Source organism: Lynx canadensis, chromosome A3 (assembly GCF_007474595.2).
Source record: "Lynx canadensis isolate LIC74 chromosome A3, mLynCan4.pri.v2, whole genome shotgun sequence".
Lineage (NCBI taxonomy): Eukaryota > Metazoa > Chordata > Mammalia > Carnivora > Felidae > Lynx > Lynx canadensis.
This window is the reverse complement of record NC_044305.1, coordinates 41,424,953-41,448,064: the sequence shown is the minus strand read 5'-3', so window position 1 is coordinate 41,448,064 and position 23,112 is coordinate 41,424,953. Positions and strand designations below refer to the sequence as shown.

Here is a 23,112-nt window from a genome sequence, read left to right as displayed (position 1 = left end):
ACAACTGCCAGAACCAACCCTTTCAGTAGCTTCCTGGGGTTATGACCTAACCCGTTAGGTTTTAACCATATTGAATTTGAGAATCTGAGGCAGTATGTTGAGTAGGCAGGTGGATATACTGGTCTGAAGCTCTAGAATAGCCACCTGGGGCTACCATATTACTTTTGAGGCCCAGGTAGGGAAATAGTAGCCAAGTGAAGAGGTTGGTGACTGCTGTTACCCCACAGGTCACGTGCCCTGTCCAAAGGAGGCAGCCTTCAGCAGCCCAGGGATTTTTGCCAAGTGGCAATACAAATCTACTGATACATTACCTTCTAGTTTTTGAAGGGAAACCAGAAAGAAACTCAGTACTTTATGTAAAAACTGCAGATTTTTAACTGGAAGCTAATAATTTTAGTTTTTAAGTTTTCGCGGGGCACACAAAACATCTCTGAGCTGGTTTCTCTCAGGCCATCTGTTTGTGACATTTGATGCAACTTCTCTCCCTTGGCTCTCCAAGTCCTCACAGTGCCTGTTCTACCCTGGTGCTGTTTCTGATGCCCCGCATTTTGGGTGGATTTGACTCCTTCCTCTCCCCTCAGCAAGACAGGTCCATTTCCCTGGTCAGGCTTAGCCCTTCCCTGCGGTTTCCCCAAACTGGAAGCACCTCTCTTGTCCTCGAGCTGCCTTGTGAGACCCAGCTGAGGTCTGTCCCCACCTACAGCAGCCTTGCACACATCACTTAGATGCTTGACCCCTCATCACATGTCGTCGTCTTCCGTGGTTGACTTCAGTGGATATGTTCTGTCCTCACAAAGAAGTTGCATTCTTTTTCAGGGCAAGGATTGAACATGGGGGTCTCTTCTCAGGTGTGATAGACTCCCGGGTATGGATGGGACCAGACGACATAGTGAATCTCTTCTGGAACATTGCTTCCCTTAGATGCCTCTGATGACAAGGAGCTCACTGCCGTCTGTGGCACCCACGCCAGCTTTGAGCAGTTCTGAATTTGGAAAGTGTTTGTTTGCTTATTTGCTTAAAAATGCTAAAATTTGTCCCTGCCCTTAGTTAACATTTTTGTTACCCTTGGGTACTTGGCTTGAATTCTGTTGCCTCTTGTGTGATCATTTTTTGAATAAGCAGAACCCTGGTCCATCAAATGGAGCCTTTCTCGTGTGTCTCATGTGGCCACCCAAATTTTAACAGAGTTTTAACAAGAAGCAGTGTTTTCACGTGGTAATAGACCCTACACGTACACAATTTCTTTCCCGTCAAATTCTGAGGTAGATGTTAGTAGTGGTTACCTGTACTCTGCCGATTATACCATGTTTTCTTTTGAAAGCGCTTTCCTTCGGGATTTCTCCTTTTACTGGCATTAATAAACATTTCCCAAATTTGTGACCATATGCTTTGGTTGGTATTACAGCATCTCTTTGTAGAACTTACTACGTTTTTTTCTTCCTAACAATCAAAACTATAATTATCTGGATATTAAGTTTTAAATCTCGTAATATAATGCTTGAATCCATCACTTCTGCCTTAGTAACATGAGTATTGTGACACTCAGCTATAAAAATAAGAATATTTGCAGGTTTAAAATTGGCTTATATAAGCAGACTTTTGAGACTAAGTCTTTCCCTTATTATTACCATTTTATAGTGCACTGGAAATTACATTTCAGCTGTAAAATTCCACAACATGATGTTGTCAACCAACCGGTTGCTTACCGTGAACTCATTGCTGTTTTTGTATGTTCTTAGGTGCTGTGATACTCTTGGGAAGAACCAATATGTTTCGCTTTAACCATCCTAAGGAGGCTGCCAAGCTCAGGGAGAAGAGGAAGGTGAGCAGCATAACATCTCCAGGAGCCAATTCTGATTCTGGTGGGGCTGGGGCTGTGGGAGCAGTTTGATTTTCCGGAGTACGGAACTAGAAAAGTCACGCTGTAGCCTGTACTAACTGTACGGAGTTGTTTCTCAGCGGATGATTGGCTGATGAAGTAGGAGAACAAACTGGTCAAGTCCAGAGCAGGGGGAGAAATGGCTCCTTCTAGACCCTTCTCTTCACCCCTCCACCCCCCAAAAGGAGTTGGGCATTGTTTTGCATTAAGTGGGGAGTGACTTCCACTTATGAGGATCTGTTTTAGGAGTTAACCCAATATCAGAATCAGTTTCATCCAAAGGCCTGCTTCCTTTTTACTTTCAGCCATAGCAAATGAGACTTCTGGTTAGGGTGTGAAGCAGAGAGGGGGTGAGTTTGGGACAGCTAGTTGGATAGGGTCATCCAGAGGGCACTCTAAGTGCAGGACGGGTGAGGTGGGTAGAAGACCTGAGAGAGAAGGGAAGAGATGAGAGAGAATGTGTCTTGGGACACCGTATGTCCTTAGACTGAGGAAGGTAAAGGCTACAGCTAACATTTCTATGAGCCAGGCACTGTATGAAACTTCTACAGCATATTGTACTGCTTTATCTGTGTAGCAGCTCTTACTAACCCCATGTCACAGATGATCAAGATGAGAAACTGAGGCTAACTTGTTCCCTAACTAGCACGTGGCTCTACTGCTGCCCTGACCCGCTGACCTAAAGGGTCTGCTCTTCACCCCTAAGTCACAGAGCCCTGCATGTCAACCTCCTGTTGTGAGGGCTGCCCAAGGGTGCCAGTGCCTTCGATGGGAAAGAACAAGAAAGCTGCAAACCCCAGCCTTCTCCACGGTTGCTCGTTCCAGCCAGTGAGGCCTCTTATCTATTCTGGCCCAGGGTCTCCCTGGAGGGTCCTTTTTGGTTCACAGTTGCAGAGGAAGAGAGGGAGGAAAATATATTTGCCAGTAGCTTTCCATGGAAGCAAACAGGTTAAGCTCTTACTTTTTGGTCTCCCTTCCCCTCTCCCTCCTCATCTTTATCCCTCAACACATGTGAGTGCTGCTGAGAACAGGACACAGCTCCCGCCAGGAATGGAGGGTGACCCTTCCCTCCACTTCAGTGCAGCGTGGTCGAGGAGATCCCCATGGTTGTGCACTTCCTGGCTAGCTTCCCCTGTCCGGGCATGCTGGGGCCCCGCTGTGGTTAGCTGAGGGTTGGGTTGGAGTTGTATTTGTTGCTTGGCTGTTCCTGATTTGCCGCCCTCAGGTAGACCAGTTGGCGTGCGTGCTAATGAGGGGTATATGTACCTCATTGCCTCTCACACGGTGAGAGCAGTGAGTCCAGGGCTCTGGCCCTCTCTCCCCCACTAAGGTAACCGCTCTGCCCTGTGTCTGCTCTTAGAGTGGCCTTCTGTCCTCCTTCAGCTTGTCCATGACTGACCTCTCGAAGTCCTGTGAGAACCTGTCCACAGTCATGTTGTATAACCCAGGGTGAGTGAACAGCAGCGTCTCCTTCCCTGTGACTGTCACTTTTGTGGTGTTTATTGTGTCAACCCCATTAAAGTCACTAGATAAAAATAAAATTTCTGCAATTGCTCCTCCTTAGCAAATCAGCCATAGTCATTTCCCAAGTCGCTTTTCAGCCCTTGCTCTGTCTGTACATAATTTTACTTCATTGTAATCACAACATAAATGAGATTGTGTGTTCCGATTTTTTTTTTTTTTTTTTTTTTTTTTTTGCTTAACAGCGTAAGAAGCATTAGTGAGGGTTGTTACAGCCTTCGTTATCATTTTCGTAATTGTCTATTATTTTAGAATTGGCTCTTTGATTATGTAGTGCGTGATCCCCTTGGTTTAGGCACTTTCATCTCATTTTATAAATTTATTGTAATAACAGACAATTTTGATTCTGAGGGCATCCAGGAGTGCAGGAAATTGTGTTCAGTACATCCAAGCCTTGGGGGGGACCCCTGGGGACACAAAGAACTTTGTGGCTGGGTTGCTCAAGTCCTTCACAGTTTCAGTAGTGATGTGGTGGTGACAATGAAAATGCCTAAGAACAGGGAACTGCACAAAAGGACTTTGGGGTCCTTTCCTGTTTTATGAGGTCCCACAGTTTTATCTTTCCTACAGAGGGAATTTCCTATAAATCAGCAGAGGTAAATCTAACAACTGAAAAAGTGATGTAAAACTGACGATGATGTCTTTTAGAACTGCGCTGCACCAAGGAGTGGCTGCATTCCGTGCCAGGCACTGCATTCGGCATCCCATACCCGTTGTCTTAATTCTCTGGGTGACTGTCCCCGCTTGACATGTGGAGAATTTATAGCCATTTGCTGGCCCACGTAAGGTCTCAGCCCATGCAGTGACCATGTAATTCCCTGCTTATCTCCAGCTGGGGGCCTTTTCAGACCTGGGGCCGGTGCCCTGCTAGAGCCCCCACCCCACCTGGGCAGTGCTCACAGATACTGAGTCTGGAGGCATCCCTCTTCTGGTGCAAGTCCCTTCACTGGTTTGTGAAAAGCAGGTTATGCCTACAAGGGATTTCTTCATTGCCTTGGGAGTTTAAATCTGGGAGGGACCTTTGATCTTTTTTCTGGGATTCCTCATTTTATAGGCAAGCTGAAGACCAGATTTCACACCACACCTGGCTGGAGCCAAAACAAACAAACAAACAGAAAACCCAAAGGAAAAAAACAAAACAAAAAACAACCACCTAGTGCAACATCATAGCTGCAGGCTCCTGGGCCTCTCCCACTCTCCAGAACTTCTGCAAGTACAAGCCACAGTTAATTTGCCAGCCTTTGTCTTTACCCATCTTACAGGTCAGCTCTCCCATCTTATTACATAGCTGTTGAGGAGAGTTGTGCTCATCAAATAAATCTGTCTTGAAATAATCTGTATCGATAAAGCCCTTATCGCTGCTTTGGAAGGCATGTTCCGTTAGAGGTCTTCAGTCCCTTGCAGTAAGTAGCGTTAGCAACTGCCTTTTGTGGTGGCTGGGATGAAGTCATTCATATACTCACTTTGTTTAATATAATATGCCAGTCTTTAGGGTTAATTTCAGTTTAAGTATTGTGAGCCCATCTGTTCAGTATTGTTTGACTGAACTGTTCTGGAATGCGTACCGTGCTTGCTCGTAATCATCTCCCAGTCCAGGACCCAGCTCTAGTCCTGGAATCCAGTTACCAGCTTCTTTATCCATGATCCTGGGGCCTTTTACTTTGAACCCATTTGGAAATCTTACGTGGCTGTTCGGTGCTTTTGAAAAGCCCCAGACTGATGTGCAGTCAGCTCATCCTCTTGGAGACACAGGGTCACCAGCTGTGAGCCCCCCTCTCCCTTGCATTGCCACATGGTATCCAAGGACTTCTTTTTTTCTCCTCTAAGCAGAGGTGAATATGTAGTCCTCTTAAAAGTGATGCCAGTTTAGGTTGTTTGCTGGTTTTTACATTACAACGATCTTTCTCAATATTTATAAAATTCAGGTTAGAGTGTACTAATTTTTCACCCTCCAAACTTTTCGGCGACTTTCCGTGGTCCCAAACAATAGAATGCTAACCCCTTACTGTGTCACTCAGGCTCTCCACCATGAGTGCCGTCCTCGTAGCACATCCCTGCGTGTGTTCTGGGTTCTAGCCATTTCAGGGACCCTTCTGTTGCTCAGACCTGCCTGGACTAGCCATGACTTTTGGGCTTGTCTTTTGCTAGTTTCAGAGCTCTGGCATGCGTTTTGGGATGCGCCTACTTGTCCTCTAAAACACAGTGCATGCGGTCTCTCCTCTGGAAGCTATTCCCATCTTTCCTCTCCCAGTCGAAAGGAAGTGCTCCTTCTTCACTGTACATTCTGTCATCCTCATTCTGGTCCTCTTTGTAATGGACATTCATCAAACAACAAGCCTTTTCTGCCTGCCTCCTGTGCAGGGGCACAGCTGCCCACAACCCTGACAGGGTCAGTTTACAGCTCGCTAGAGGAGAGAGGCAGGCACAGGGGATTTACAAATGGGTGCAGAAAGTGGGAATGAAATGTCCTGAGCAGTGGAGTGATCAGGGAGGGCTTCCTGAGGAGGTGACATTGAATCCAAGACTCTGGAACGACAGAAAGGGGGAGAGAGGAGAGTCTTCCAGGAAGAGGACAAGTGCAATGGCTTCTACCCGAGGAACAGCAAGAGCTCAGAGTAGAGGGAATTCAGCCATCGGAGGTGAGGCTGGTGCATAGACTGGGGCCAGCTGTATAAGGCCTCTTAGGCCATTGGCAGGAGTTTGTCTCTTTTCTAAGAGGGCAAGGGAACTCTTCCAGGGCTTTCAGAAGAAAAGCAGCCCGATGATGTACTTCCTACTAACCTTAGAACGTATGTCTCTTGGAGAAAGTAGCACAGAAACAAGAAACCGTTTAGAAAGCTGTTTCCTTTGTCCACGTAGAAGTGAGAGTGGCTTAGAATTGGGTGGTAGCCCTAGAGATGGAGTGCCGTGGAATCAAGGGTCATGCCCAGGTTTCAGATGTAAATAGCTGGGCAGATGGTGCGTCTGTTCCTGAGATGGGGGAGGCAGGGAGAGTTGGCGTGAACTGGCCTTTGCACAAGAGTTTGGCTCGTGTGAGTGTCTCTCCTATTTGATTGGAAGTGTTTTGAGGTCAGTAATTGTAGTAATTACTGTAGTAATTTACTTGTAGTAAATTTACTTGTAGTAAATTACAAGTAAATTACTTGTAGTAATTTCTGTATTTTATTTTATTTTATTATATTTTAAAGTTTATTTATGTTGAGAGACAGAGACAGTGCAAGTGGGGGAGGGGTAGGAAGAAAGGGAGAGAGAAAGAATCCCAAGCAGTCCTCATGCTCGGAACCCAACCTGGGGTTCGAACTCATGAAACCATGAGATCATGACCTGAACCAAAACCAAGAGTGGGATGCTTAGCTGACTGAGCCACCCAGGCTAATTTCTGTATGTTGAAGTGTCATTCACGTAACGTGCATAGTAAATGTTTAGCAAACAGATTAAGAGGGAAATTTTAGTAGGATACATAGATCCTCTTGGGAAAGGATTTTTTGCTAATTTCTCTGGGCATGGATATTCCAAAGAGTGAAAAATGGTATACTATATAAAGGAATGTGTTTCTGTCACATGGGTCAATTCCTAAATGACACTGAAGTTATGTGAATAATCTCAAGGTCATGTTCAGGATCCTCAAACAAAAAAATGGGAAGATGGTTTTGTGATGAAATTAATTAGACCAAGACAATCAGAGAATTCAAGTGAGAAGCAGCATCTGTGTTAGATTACATTGCAGTTGGCTGAGGAGATGGTTCTAGATGCATTTGATACTGCTGTTGTGCATCCTGTTCACCTGGCTTCAGTTAACAGGCACATTTTGTCTCTGCCACCCTTGCGGTACTCATTTGTAAAAGCTCAGATTAAAATTACTCAATACTTCGCCAGCCTGACTTCATGCTCCCTCACGTCTAGCCCCCCTCAACTTGCCACCTGCTGTAGAGAATGATTGCCCATGAATTAAAGCATAATTGGAGAAAAATTTCCTACTCTGATTTATGGGTGTCACGAGGTGACTGCTCTAGCAACTTGGCAAAATGAAGCGGGATTAAAGTATCGCCGTGCTGTTTATACTTTTTTTGATGTTACAGGTGTAAATACCCTCGGCTTAAAGTAAGTACCACGTGATAAACTGGAAGACCATTGGAAGAAATATGTTTCCTACCTGGACCCTGACTAAATATTTATTTATAGCTAGATAATGAGCTGCTTGGAACAAGAGCATGTTAGTTTCTCAAGATGGAAAATAGCCCTGAGATGCTTGCACAGATCAGCACATATTTATTGAGAGTCTTCTGTGTAGAGAACCTAGAAGTGTCAGATGAATGTTCTTTCTGCCCAGGAGAACAGGCACACGCCCGTGAACTCATTTTGAGTGAAGGCCAGGCAGCATGTGATTCAGGGCAGAGAGTTGCCCCTGGGAGGTCTGGGAAGTGATCCTCCTCAGGTAGCCTTGCCTTGTAATATGTTGGGTAACTTAGAAAACCAGAGACTTCCAGAAGGAATCCTTCTTGACATTGCGATTGCCTCCAGCCGGCATCATGGAATCTGAGTCTTAAGCCTAATTCTCAGGAACACTGTTTCCTCAATCCAGCTGTCCCTATCATAAAATTTTCCCGTTCCATCCCATTCAGCTCCCTCTCAGTGCCATAGCGACACACGCCTGGAATAAATAGCCAGAGAGCATCTCAGGAGAAGGGTAGTATGGAGGGGATAGTGGGGGTTATTAGGAGCCTTAAGTGAAAACCGGTCTGAAGCCTCTGGTCTAGTGCTTTCTTCTCTGTAGTTGAGGATATGAAGCTGTCGGGAGTCTGGAGTACTGCCTCAGCTTGGAGGACAAAGTGAGGAAGGATATTAAGTGAAGATTTGGTCTTGGACACCCTCCCCTTAGAAATCCCAAGTCACTCCCCTCAGTTCTTCTCGAGAATTCTCTCCAAGATTCACAAATGAACTGGATTCTGTGCCGGGCCTTGAGATGTTTGCAAGTAGGAGAGGCAGGCTGGAGAGAAGAGATTCTGGGAGTGGGCAGTTTTGTGGGCCGAGCAGAGGAGTGCTGGGAAGAGAGAGTCCTGCTGAGCAGAAGGGTGTGCTAAGAGGAGTCCGCAGGTTCAGGCCTGGCTCGGGAGCATTCTGAAAGCCAAGTATGGATGAGCAGACAGAGCTTTTCCTCCCGGAGATGCACTGGGGTTCGGGCAGGTGGATTAGAAGTAGGAGAGGGATGGCAGCTCGGGTTCTCTAGGCACATCCACGGTACCCGTGTATGTGTAATGTTTTTATAAATTCGATTAGCACGTCCCGAAGTTATGACCATGATTAAAATATATGGCCCCAAATGCAACAGAGAACAATTTTCTGTATATTCATCAGCATTTGGTAGCTCATTTCTTCACTGTTTTAAATTGTGATAGCATACTTAACATAAAATTTACTGCCTTAACCACTTTTAAGTGTACAGTTCAGTGCATTCACATTATTGTGCAGCTCATCTCCAGAACTCTCCATTTTATAAAACTGAAACTCTGTGCCCGTTAGACAGTAACTGCCCATTCCCTCCTTCTCCCAAACCCTGGCGATCACCATTGTAGTTTCTGTTTCGGAAGTTTGACTACTTGGGGTACCTCACGTAAGTAGACTCCTGCATTATTTGGCTTTTTGAGACTAGCGTATTTCACTTAGCATAATGTCTTCTAAGTTCATCCCTGTTGTAGCGCGTGTCAGAACTTCCTCCTTCCTTTTTAAGGCTGAATAACATAACATTGGACGTATGTACCACATCTTGTTTATCCACTCACTTGTTGAGGGACACTTGGGTTGCTCCTACCTTTTGGCTGTTGTGAATAATGCTGATATGAACACGGGTATACAAATATCTGTTTCAGGCCCTGCTTTCAGTTCTTTTGGGTATATACCCAGAAGTGGAATTGTTGGGGATGTGGTAATTCTGTTTTTAGTTTTTTGAGAAACTGCCATCCCATTTTCCACAGCATCTGTACCATTTTACATTCCCACCAACGGTGCACAAGGGTTCCAAATTCTCCACATCCTCGCCAACACTTGTTTTCTGTTCTGTTTTTTTCTTTTCTCGTTAAAATTTTTTTTCTTTTTACTTTTTAAAGTTTTTTTTTTTTATTTATTTTGAGAGAGAGAGAGAGAGGGCACAAGCAGGGCACGAACAGTGTGGGCTCCATCCCATGAGTGGTGAGATCATGACCTGAAGCGAAACCAAGAGTCGGACGCTTAACTGACTAAGCCATCTAGGTGCCCTTCTTTTTTTTTTTTTTTTTTTTTTTTTTTTTTAAATAATAGCCATCCTATGGGTATGGGGGGTGATGTTCCTTTGTATTTTGTTAAAAAAGTTTTTTTTCTCTTCCATTTTCTCAAGAATGTTTTATCCGGAAAGTGATGTCTGGAAATATAGAAAGAAAGAAGATCTCAAAATTCAGTTGCCCCAATAAATACAGTAAACAAATGATGAACATAAATCTAACATAGATTGATTTCCTGATGACCTCTCTCAAGCACTGCCACGTTCAGTTTAACCAGCCCATTGAGATTGGGTACCTTAAAAACTAATTGATGGTAGGAATCCAAGAAGTTTTTCTAGCCAAGGAGAGATGTGATCATCTTTGCATTGACAGATTCACTCTGGCAGCTGAGTAACAGAGGCACCAAGGAAGCTACGGGAAGGACGCAGAGGTGAGGGCTTGAACTGAGACAGTGGTCAAAGGAACCTAGAAGAAGGGGTGGGCTCCACAGCCATTTGGGGCAGGAAGTCATGAAGCCTGGATGATTAATTGGATGTGGGAAGTAAAGATGTTGACTTCTGTTTTCTGGCTTAAATAATTGGTTGGGGGTGGCATGCTACCTGGCTGAAATACAGATACAAGAGAAGGAAGAGCAGGTTGTCAAGAGGCAGGAGGATAATGAGTACAACCTTGAAAAACTGAGCCCCAGGCCTTGAACTTTCTCCCATAAGTGACTGTGCATTTGAGTACTCTGTCAGCCGCTGCATACCCCTGGACAAAGCTGGAGTCTCTGTGGCTTGACCAAACAACAGGATGAAGGAGGTTTCCCCTGTTGAGTAAGATAGATGTTCACAACATCTACCACTTTCCCCTCATCCCTTTGGCTCCTGTTTTAGGGCAGTCCTTTGTCCAGCCCTGTACTGGGGCTGGGGTGAGTAAGACAGATAGGGGCTCAGTCACCTTGGAGCATAACTCATTGCACAAGGAAGACCCTCGTAAAGCCTGTCAGAAATCAGGACACCAGTAGCATTGTCCTTGCACTTGCCAGGCTAGGATTCCTGGGATGTCTTTAAATTAAGGAAAGCTGTGCAGTTGAGCCCAGACCCCGCCCCTCAATATGCTGCATCTCATTGAAGGGGATCCTTGTCACAGAACTCTCTGATCAGCAGGTGGCCAAGCCCTGGTGATTAGTGTAGAGGTTGGTATCCCCTACCTCATATTTGCCTCATCTCTTCTCTAGATATACTACTCAGCCATAAAAAAAGAGAAGGAAATCCTGCTTTTGTGACAACATGGATGGACCTTGAGGGCATTATGCTAAGTGAAATAAGTCAGAAAGAGAAAGACAAATATATATGATTTCACTTACGTGTAGAATCTAAAGAAACGGATCGGCCAAAACAAAAGAACTAAGCTCATAGATACCGAGAACAGATTGGTGGTTGCCAGAGGGGAGGAGGGCAAGTGGATGCAGGTGGTAAAAAAATACATACTCCCAGTAAGTAAATAAGTAATATAATGTGTAGTAATGTACAGCATGGTGACTATAGTTAATGTTATTATATGGCACATTTGAAAGTTTCTAAGAGAGTAAATCTTTAAGGTTCTCATCATAAGAAGAAAATTTTTGTAACTATCTATGGTGATGGATGGTAACTAGACTTATCATGGTGATCATTTTGCAACATCTACAAATATAGAATCGCTGTGTTCACCTGAAACTAATATATATAAATTATACCTCAGTTAAAAAAAAAAATAAAGTAAATGGCTAGTGTGATTAATACCTGAGGACTGGCAAATGTCATTAAGGTGACTGTCATGGCCCTGAAGGTGATTCCTGACTTCCTCTTTGCAGTGGCACAGGACAGACTCATTGACCTGCCTCATTGGGAAGACTGTCCCAACCTTAAGTCACACCTCCTTAGCCCTTTGTGGTGACTTCTTTCTCTAAGACCCCTCTTCTTCCCAGCATTTGATTTGGCCCCTCGGTGCCCATGTGGTGACTTCCAAGCTCCAGCACAATCATTCATGATTCTGTTCTCCAACATTGTCTTCTGTCACTTTCTACCTCCAACTTTATGCCTTGGTTTAAGTGGACAAAACAGATCTTTCACAGCTCTCTCCAGGTCAGGCCTCTCTATAAAACCTATCCATAAAACCGTCCCACTCTTTGTCTTGGCCAGTCCTCTTCATCTTTCAAGCCCGAGTGTCAGAATTGTCTCCTCAAGAAGCAGTCTGTGCGTCTCCGATTTGAGCTAAATGCTTTCTCTTTATTCTCTTGCAGGCATTTTGTGCATATTTTTAGCAGAGCCTTTTCCAAATTCATTTAATTGATGTTTATGTCTGCTTTCCCACTAGGCTTCTTGTGGATAGAGACCATTCCTTACTCATTTTTAATCTCCAGAAGCTCCCACATAGTGGGCTCTTAACAAATGTTCATTGAGCGGTAGGTTTTGGCCCGCAGATGTGCTCCCAGCACAAAGGATGTGTCTGTTCATAGGTCTTCAGATGCCTCGTGCTTCAGATGGGTCCTGTGCCCTTTTTAGTATCTCCACTTTTTAGCTGGCCCCTGCCTTTTGAGTTTTTCACTCGTGCAGGCATACTTTTTTGTGGCTTTCTTAACTGTTACAAGTGACCATATCTCTTGGTTTCTTTGGTATCGTATAGACCTGAGTTTTTGGTTTTGTTTTTTTGCAGTAGACTGAAAATTACTGCTGAATACTCAGTTCCTCCTACAGCAAAGCTCTCTGAAAGAAGTATGTCCAGTTTACAAATTATCGTATGCAGTTGAGATCCAACTTATCTCTCTAAAGCAACAAAGCAACCAGTTCTTTTTCCTTTGCTCAGCAGGTAACCTACTGATTCTCCACATCACCCATGTCTAAAAAAAACCTCATGCTCTAAATCATAGTAAGATTTGGAGTTTTTGAAAGTGAAGTCTTTACTCCCCAAGAACGTTTAATCAGTCAAATTGGGCACATAAAGTTGGGTATATCATTTCTAGCAGAGTTTTGGAATTTACTCCTGGCCTACATCTCAAGCTCCCTGGAAACTAAGATTTGTATACACACATGCGTGGTACTTGGTGCCAGAGAAATTTTGGATGAGGCAAAGCAGCCCGGTGACTTCCTTTGGGAGTTAGTTCCACTTTGGAGTAGTGCCTAGCGAGGGTCTTTGCCAGGAAGTAATTTCGCTGCGGGGGAAAGATTCCTCCGTAACCGGCACAGTCTTTATGAAGAAACCAAGCCCACTGCTTAGGCATCCTCTGTCTTGCTCTGAGACTGCAAACAGACAGCTAATTTGGCAGGATGTGGAAGCTTTCACAGCTTCTCAAAAGTGCTCTAAGCAAAATTATATACATTCCAAATTCATTTCAGTCTCGAAAATAAAGAGATTTTCACTTGTGCATTAGCATCCTTTAAGCAATAACCAGTGGTGAGTTGATTTACATGGGTATATTTGAATAATTGAATTCTGAAGACGAGAAACATCTGGCTTTCAAATCCATTCGGACCAAAAAATATCCAAATCAAAAATCAGACATGTATTTGGTAAGCCATCCAAGGAGCTTCATGGAGTGTGGCATTGCGAGCTGGGGTTTGGCTGGCATCAGGGCCACCGCAGACCTCGGTAGCTGGGAAGGCTCCTAAGTGGGGATGGTCTGAAGTCATCAGCAATCAAGGAATGAAGACAGACGAGTGAAAATTATTTTAAGTCTAACGTTTTAACATGTTCATTATGGAAAACTGAGAAATTATAAACAAGCAAAAAAGAACTTACTGCATAGTCAACATGCCGCTGCATATTCGTCTCTACCCCTGGCTGTTCCACTGTGTAGCCATTTCTGTCTTTGTGTGTGTATGTATGTGGATACTCTTTTATACACACGCACTTATATATTATTTATATGTGTTCTTTAACCAGGACGGGTTCATGAAGAGTTTTTGCACTTATTCACCTTTTCTTTTCATAAATATTTTCCTACATTATTTTAATGACCACGTGATATTGCATTCCTTGGGTATTCTGTGCCTTACTTCTTGTCTGTTGGTAGGCATTTTGTCTAGTGTTAAGTTATCACAAGCAATTGGGGTGAACATATATGTAGCAGCTAAATCTTTTTGTTTCTCCATGATTACTTCCACAGGGGGAAAAAAAGTAGAGATGGAATTAGTAGGCCAGAAATGTAAATAGTTTTGTTCGTTTGTTTGTTTATTGGTTTCTTACTTTTATTTCATTTCATTTCATTTCATTTCATTTCATTTCATTTCATTTCATTTTTTATTGTTTATTTTTTATTTTAGAGAAAGAGGGAGAGAGTGTTGGGGAGAAGGGCAGAGGGAGAGAGAGAGAATCTCAGGCAGGTTCCATGCTTTGCACAGAGCCTGACGTGTGGCTCGATCCCACGACTTTGGGATCATGACCTGAGCTGAATTCAAGAGTTGGACGCTCAACTGGCTGAGCCACCCGGGTGCCCCTGGAAATGTAAATAGTTTTAAGGCCCTTGATAAGTGTTGACAAATTGCTCTATAGAATGGTTGCACACATCACCACCATTTTCTACCAGTACTGTAGGAGAGTTTCCAATTGCATACAAACTAGAAAGAGATCCTCTTGAAGTATAGAATACCAATATGAATACACCTTCTTGAGTGTAGCTGTAAGCTGTCTTCATAGGAACTAGATTCTGGGGAATCCTGCTAACGGTGGCTCTCTCTGGAAGCATGTCCTGGGCATCCTAATCATCACCAAGGATTCGTCAAGGACCTAGTTTGTCCTGTGTGGAGCTTCATGCTGTAGTAGAATGCTATATGTACTTAGCTCCAGCCTTCCTGGCCCTTTCAAGTCAAAAGTAGGGATGACAAATTAGAACGTAAAGCTGGAAGGAAGTAGATTCTGAATGAAGAATTCTGGGATTTGTATCAAAAAGCCGGAGGCACCAAGATGGCAGTGAGGACGTCTCACTGGCTGACAACAATCGTATGGAAAAAAAGTACAGTTGATCCTTAAACAATATGGGTTGTTCTTCAAACAGCACACATCCATTTGTATGCAGATTTTTTATTTTTTTCCTCTTAAAAATTTATTTTAATTTTTATTTATTTACGAGAGATAGAGAGAGTGTGAATGGGGGAGGGGCAGAGAGAGAGAGGGAGACACAGAATCTGAAGCAGGCTCCAGGCTCCGACCCATCAGCACAGAGCCCGACGCAGGGCTCCAACTCATGAGCTGTGAGATCGTGACCTGAGCTGAAGTTGGATGCTTAACCAACTGAACCACCCAGGTTCCCCATGTAATTTTTTTTAATAAATACAGTACACTACTGTGAATGTATTTCTTCTTCCTTATGATCTTAATATTTTCTCTAGCTTATTATAAGAATACCGTACATAACACATATAAGATTCAAAATATGTGTTAGTTGCATTTATGATACCAATAAGACCTCTGGTCAACAGTAGACTATTAGTTAAGTTTTGGGGGAGTGAAAAGTTATATGTGGACTTTCAACTGTGTGATTTTTGACTGCATTGTTCAAGGGTCAGTTGTAGTTTCATTTTCTTTCCCATCTGCAGCCCCTTTCCTATTTCTTCCTTATGTCCTCCCTCCCCATTTCCTGCCTTCAGCTGAAAAAATAAATACATCACATTAGAGAGAAAGTATGGAGACCTCAATAATATGGTTACATCCTGTTGTACTGACCCTTAGCCTCACTGTGGATCACTGTAAGCTTCCAGAAAACAGTCACAGAATCTAATGTGTTGTTCACTCAGTGCCCAGCATCGTACCTGAAACTTAACAGACATCTGATCAATGTGAGCAAAGTGAATTCACTTTCCCCCCTTAATTCATACCAGTGTGGAAGGGGCTTCCGAAACAGAATCTGGTAATGGCTGGATATACTCTTGATGAGATTTGCATCTTCAGGTGAGACCAGGGTCTCCACTATATCTCCTGAGAGAGAAGGTCACATCGCCTGTGAATACAGTGCCCTGCTAGCTCCACCTTACTCTCTTCTCTCTACTTTCCGGTACTTTATCAATTCTCAATTCTTTTATCTTTTTTTTTTTTTTTTTTTTCTTGCTGACCTTGAGCATGGAAGTTTTATGCATGTAGTTGGCAATATTTATGTTGCTGCTGATTTGGTAGTTAGCCTGCATTTTAGTTGATGTTTATTTACTGTGTTTGTCTCCGCTGGTTTATTTTATCAGGCCTTGCCATTTCTCAAAAGTTTGCTTCGCTGCAAGGCTGATTTCTTCTCCAGTTTTTGGTCTCATTTGTCTTGCTCTTTTATGGACCATTTACTAACTTTACAGTTGCTCTAGAGTGCCTTAAATAGCTTGTTAAGATACAGTCTTGGGGACCATGTGATGAAAGTGGGCTTCTTCCTTCCACTAATGGCGATTAGTGTTAATTACTGACTTTTGGGGTTTTTTTGTTTTGTTTTTTTGTCCTTGAATGGTATTCCACTGTGAACCACTTTAAGCGATGAGCTTCCTGTGTTTTCTGTTTTCAAAGTAGGCAGAAAGATGAGCTGTAAATTCAAAGAACAATCTGTCTTTATTCAGTTACCTTAGATTTGCATTGTCTGAGTAGCAGGCTGCATTTCCTCTTCCTTCATTTGTTAATTGCACAGTTGAAAGCTGAACTGTAAAGGTCAGCTGGGGAAATGAGACTTTTCCTGGTGAAATGGTGAATGGTAGTTGTGGGCAAGGATGGAAGATAGCAGATTTCCTTAGTCCTACATGGCAGCATGATTTGCCTTTGAAGATCCATGTTGTATTCACTTGAATACATGCCACGAGCTCTCCATAATTTGTTAACTCATTTGATGAGATTTTCTTGCTGGTTCAGTCAAGGGTTCCAGTTGTACATATCCATTCTTGCTTCTGGGTCTTTTGGCACATGCTGTTTCCTTCTGGAGCACTCATCCATGTGTCCACCAGTTCCTCGTGTGGCCGAATCCTACATAGTCTCTAAGATCCCAATTTATTTTATTTTTTATTTATTTTTAATTTTTTTATTATTATTTTAAAATATAATTTATTGTCAAATTGGTTTCTATACAACACCCAGTGTTCATCCCAGCAAGTGCCCTCCTCCCCGCCCATCACCCACTTTCCCCTCTCCCCCACCCCATCAACCCTCAGTTTGTTCTCAGTATCCAAGAGTCTCTTATCTAAGATCCCAGTTTAAATGTTGCTTCTTCAAAAAGGCCCTGCCAACCTCCCATTTGAATTTCATCTCCTTAGCTATTCACTGAAAGCATCCTCTGTCTTTCCTTGGTAGCATTTGAAATAGTTGGTAATTGTGTCTTTTGGTCAACTGTCTACTCTTGGTCTATATATTTAGTAGTAAGTGAAAGGGTCTGATTTTCTTGATACTGTGTCCCTGCTCCAAGTAGGTGTTTGAGAAATAATTGTTGATAGAATGTGTGTGTGAATTGTTGTGCCCTGACAAGGCAGTTTCATCCCCTTCTTCTATCACAGACCATAATTCTAACCTTGAGAAGCTGCGCCCACATCAGTGACATTACATGTTTAGTTCCCATACCTTATGATCTAGTCAGGTTAATCATCATTGTCGTTGGATAAAATGGAAATGAACCAGAGATTCATAGAAGCAAAAAGGAAGTAAAATGGTTGCTATAATCATGGTAGATTAAGAAAAAAATTTGAAACAGGTAGTTTGTCTCATTATAAATGGAAATGCTTGTTACAAAAAAGGAAAACATTCAGAAATGAATAAGGTAATCACAAGCATTCACAATCCTCCCACCAAAAAATAATGATTGGTTTATGTTTGTAATATTTACTTAGATTTATAGTATATGTGTTTTAATTGTACATCAGATATTGTAATTATGCATTATAATGATTACTTAAAAAAAACAAATTGAGATCAAACTAGATATACAGTTCTATATCCTGCTTTTTCTTTTAACATTTTATTGTGAACTTTTCCTCATGCCATTGAAGACAAGTCTTCATTCTGTTTATATCATAATTGTAATTCTTGCTTAATCATAGAGGACTTTTGGAACCCCTCCCCCCCATAAATTGTTGCAATTAATCCACTTATGTAAATCTTTCCCACTTTTTTTTTTTTCTTTTGTCAGCTACATCCACACTTTCTTGAATTCTGTATTTGATGGCAGCTACTGCTTACATTAAAGCAACAAGGGGAGGAATGAAGAGAGGTGTCAGAGAGAGAAATAAGGAAAGGAATGGTTGATGACCCAGACCATAAAAGGCATGACAGTAGAGAGCAGGGAGTGGGCACACAGGCCGGTGGAGGTACGGCAGGTGTTCCCAGGACTACTGCTCACCCCCAGCCCGAGACAGAGGCACACAGTGCAAGCATTGCTTGTTCGGTGTGGTAGCATTTTGTCTTTCAGTGGGTGATATCAAAGAAGTACAAATGTGTAACGCAGATCTGTAACACTAAAGCCCTTCACTTCAGTGAAGGGAGAGGAGCTGTGGTGCATTTTAAGTCTTTCTCACATCTTCAAACTTCCCTCTGTGCTCTCTCTCTCTTCCCTCTGCTCAGAAACAGGCACAGGTTTTCTGAAACGAACCCCTTCTTGGACGATGCGGTGTAGATGGCACCACACCGTTTTCTGTGTCCACTATCATGTACCTCTCCAGCATGTAATTGCTTACATTAATTATGGTGCATCTGTATTATCGAATTGCATGATATTAAACTATGTTAGACAGTAATCGTTAATGATCTGGGGACTTGTCGGAAGTATTCATTAAGAGGAAAAGGTTACAAAATGAACTCTGTTGTTGGCTCTCCTCTTGTGTGTATTATGTGTGGCTGTGGAGGCTAAAGGCTGTAGGCCGGGATGGATCATGGGGATTGTATCAGTAAGTGTTTTACTTACTTGTATTTTGTACATTTGCTACAGTTAGTGAACTTTCATCTTGAGAAGGGTGGAAAGCACCAAAAGTTGTTACTTCTTATGGCAAAGGGAGCTCTGCATTGGGTGACACCGTCAGTATTCCTCATCCAGGGATTCTATGGCTATGTCATTGGGGTCTGGCTCTGAGCCTCTTGTACCTGACTTCAAAGCACTACTCATAGCAGCCATTGGTTGAATGCCTACTATTTGCCTCACAGAAGGCCCTCAGGATACACAGTCAATTAAGGCGGGTCTCTTTCCTTAAGGAACCCTGGTGGACAGGGCTCTGTCTGCCCTCTGATCTGTAAGGCTCTGTGTGGTTTTGGTGGTTTTGGCTCTGGCTCCCTCTTGGGCCACAGTTGCTCTCATACCATCACTATCTCCCGGTTCCATATGCTCTTGCCATGCTGGTCTTGCTGTGCTCCCAGCATGCCACACACGTTGTCTCCTGGTCATTGGCCTGGCTTCCCACTCGTGTTGGCACCAGATACATCCTCATGGTTACTTCTTCCACTTAGCTCTCTCCTAAATGTCACCTTCTCTTTGTACCCTCTCTCTGGTCTTCATTTTTTTTTTCATAACCCTTATCGCATAACATACTCATTGTTAGTTAGCTGTCCTACTCACTAGAATGGAGGGTTTATAATGGCAGGGACTTAGTTCCCTTTGCTGAACCCATAGTGCCAGTGCCCTGGCACATGGACGCCATATTGAACAGATGAATTATTGGCTGTGTGAACTACTGGTTCCTGTTTTTTGTACCCAGTGTCTTGGGTAGAGGACTACACAGGGGTGGGAGGAAAGGTTGCCCACGGAGGTGCTCCCCAGAGTGTCAGCTTAACTTTTGACATTCTGTCCACGGTCTACCTTTTGGGTTTTATTTCTTCTCATCACTCCTTTATTTGTTCTGAGCAATAGCCAGGTGTGCCCTTTACTGCTTCCTTTGCTTGCATCTTTTGTCTTTCTTCTCCTGTTTTTCTTCAACTAGATTTCCCCCCACTCACCACACTACGCCCGTTGTTATTCTGTCCATCTGTCAAGGCCCAACTTGACAGCAGTTCCTCTGCTAGGCATCCTCTCGTCCCTGCAGCTATAAATGCTCTCCCTCCAACCCATCTCCTGTTAAAAATGGAACTTTCTCGGGTTCATCATGTGCTGTGATTGATATGCATGCACATTTTATTTCACTTATAATCTACTCTTAAGATGCAAAGGCACTTTATCTATTCAGCATTGCCCTTGTACATGTTAGGTGTTGATTCACATTTATTGGTGATGTGGCATTCATGGCTGAATCAGGTGGCAGGAAAATCACCTGGGGTACACTATTCTGGGTCTAACAGGGAGAGGTGCATTTTGGAATGATAAACCATTGTCAACTTCTGGGAGGCTGTTTCTGGGGTAAAAGTTACCCTAGTTCAATTGAGGAGGTAAGGTCGAATTGCAGTGTCAAAGTGAGAATGGAGGAGGCGTAGGAGGAGGTGAGCTTTACTCTTGGCTCCTCTAAAGAAGAGGTCACCTTGGACCTCCCTCTACTACTCTCTGGGCCTCAGTCTCTTGGCCTATAAAATAGTGGGGGGAGCAGAGTGTAGGGTGTGTGCCAAGTTGAATGAACAATCTCTTGAGTCTCCATGTAGTCATAACCACATGTGATCTTGCAGCTCGATCAGGTAGGTCTCCTGGGTTTAACATCTGGTTCTGGCTGAGTTTATTGGAGCGAGTTTTACCACTGTTATGAGAAATAGGCTGGGGAGAAAACTCACTTAAAATGCTTTTAGTATCGAATTTTACTTTTTTTTTTTTTTTCAAAAACAATCTTTGTTTCTTTGGGCACTTTCCATTTGCAATACAAAAGGCTTAAGACTGGCTCCTGAAAGTCTTTTCTGAGTACTTTCTAGACTAGGGATTTGAAAGTTTATTAGAAAACCATTCCCAGAGTACTAGGGATATTTGTGTTATAAACTCTGACTTCTAACTAAAAGGGGTTTAATTTCACAACCTCCTAGATTAAATTGCATTGTGAGACCCTCATTTTGATATATACACCTTGAATTGCAGTTGTATGTAAGTCACTGTATTACAGGCTATACAATGATTTGGGAGGAAAAAAGGGAAATGGGGAGGAGTGGCGTAGCAATTCTACTGTCTCTACAAAGCAACGATTCTTAGCTTTCTTTTTATTTATTTATTTATTTTTGAGAGAGAGTGAGAGCGTGTGCTGGAACACCTGCGCCTGTGAGTGGAGGAGGAGCAGAGAGAAGGGAACAGAGGATTTGAAGTGGGCTGTATGCTGACAGCAGAGAACCCAATTGTGGGCCTGATGTGGGCTGGAACCCAGGAACCGTGAGATCATGACCTGAACTGAAGTCGGACACTCGACTGACTGAGCCACCCAGGCACCCCTACTTTTAGCTTCCTTATAAAAGTCTCTAATGATGCACATAGGAAAGACCTCAGAGCCTTTCCATGAAGAGACGGGGTCTGGATGAATGGCCAGGTTATTTCATGCATTTCCCTGTGCCTTCCTTGGGGTAGTCTCTGGTTTCTGCTCAGGAAGATTATTGGATAAAACCTGCATCAACTCCAGCACCCGAATCCAAACTTCCTCTTCAGTCTTTAAGATCCACCCCTATCTCTTTGGGAGTTTGTTCCTTTGTAGTGAGGTGGTTTGAAACTGGCTGGAAGTTCCTGAGAGTGGTAGGGTGGTAAGAAGGTCAGCCATTCTGGTCTTACTGTTACCAGAACTGTTGTTGAAACCTAATCCCTTGTGAAGGATCAGGGACAAGTGAGCCATCTTGCATGGAGTTCTGGTCTTTTCTAGCTGCTTTCCACCTGGCCCTTACCAGAATCTGGACTGCAGACTACCACCGTACATCCCAGGCAACGGGCCAGGAGTTCTTTAAGAAATGATGTATGCTTGATCAGAACCCAGCTACATAATTTGCAGGGTTCAGTGCATAGTGTAAACATGGGGCTTCTCGTTCAAATAGGAAGAGTCTCAAGATGACGGCAATAGACGGTGAATGCAGGACCCTGTGTGTCCTCACAGGTGGCACACCCATGGGGTCAAACCTATGAGAACCTAAAAGTCACGTGGGGAAAATTCTGGCTTACCCATGGCCTAAGAATTTTCTTTCCCCTCACCTGTTCATGTACTTATGGAGAATGTCCATATGGGGGACTACCTTGCCTTCAGCTCACCTCCATTGTCAGGTCACTCCCTTCTAGTCATGCTGGGGCCTGGGACTCAGCCTCAGTTACCCTCCACATCTGCCCCCCACCACAGCTGCCAGTACAAGTGTTGGCTGCACTTGAGTAGCTGTTTGCCTCCTTTTTGAAAGTGAAACGACATCAAAGACACAAAACTAATCACCCCTGGCATAACATAAGGACTCGGATATTTATGCCTTCAGTTCATTTAAATTTTTCTTTTTCTTTCTTTTTTTTGATAATCACAGTCTCACTTTCAATGTCATGGTGTGAACTGAGAAATTCCCACCCCCTTGCTTTTTCACTGCCGATGATAACAGGAATATAAATTGCAAGATGTGCAATTATACCTAAAAATGCTAGATGTCTTTTTAATGCAAAAAAAAAAAAAAAAGCCCTTTCTCATAAAAATAGATTGTATGCTTCTTTTTTTGTTGGACCTAACGCAGTATGTGTACTTCCAAATGTCATTTTAAAATGCTAAAAACAGCTGCAAAAATTACATCCTTTTGTGGTTTTCCTTTTAATTGTAACATTTAGGAAATTAGCATTTGGGGCCAAGATAATTCCAGTAAAATAAGATAGTGAATTACAATTATTTAAAATGAAGCCACATTAAAATACAATTATAGTTGATATTCTTTCCCTGATATTAACACATTCACGTTTATCTTTTACAATCTCTTGAGGTTTGCTATTTGAAATAATTATCATTGATTAAGGAAAGAGGTGCATTTTAAAGTATGATTAGTAAATATGTAATATTTAATGGAAGTCATACAGTACCAGCAATAGCTAATTCACCTCGTATTTTGAAATATAGTTCTTGACTTTGTAATTATGACTCTCAGAATGGTTGGGACTTGGTTTTAAGTTAAGACTGAGCATCTTTATGTTTTGTTTTTGTTTTTTTTTAACTCTTATATTTTAGGAAAGAAGGGTCATTTGTTATCAAGGGCATTGCTTTTAGTAGAAAGCAAACTTTTTTTCCCATTTTAGAAAGAGACCACAGGAATGAATCCATACTTCTTCCTTATGAATTCAAATGGGAATCTTTCCCTGACTTCTTAACTCAGAACATTACATATCATTAGATGCCTCTCTTCAGGAGGGGTCAGACAGCCTCATTACATCTAAAGTTGACAGCTTCCGTTCGTCCAAGTTCTTTTCCTTTCCTTATCACAATCTGAAATGAGAACTTCTACCAAGGAGGAGCCAGGGTTCTCATCAGCCCAGAGACTCCGGTTCCCCTGAAGCTGCCCTCAGACCACCCTTCCCCTGCCCCACAGAGCTCTGATGTGTTCACTTATGGCACCTGCCTCTCCCAGCCTTTGCCCCTCCTTACTGTTGTCATCTAA

General features: G+C 43.0%; 1 protein-coding gene across 5 annotated transcripts in view; it reads left to right on the top strand.

Annotated features, from left to right (window-relative positions):
- KIF16B (kinesin family member 16B) overlaps positions 1-23,112 on the top strand; it is a 290,777-nt gene that overhangs the window by 160,324 nt on the left and 107,341 nt on the right. For all 5 annotated transcript variants that reach the window (XM_030310126.2, XM_030310127.1, XM_030310125.1 and 2 more), the window contains exons 16-17: positions 1,740-1,822; positions 3,240-3,328. In XM_030310126.2, coding sequence (XP_030165986.1) covers positions 1,740-1,822; positions 3,240-3,328 — 172 coding nt within the window. The remainder of the gene's footprint in view (positions 1-1,739; positions 1,823-3,239; positions 3,329-23,112) is intronic.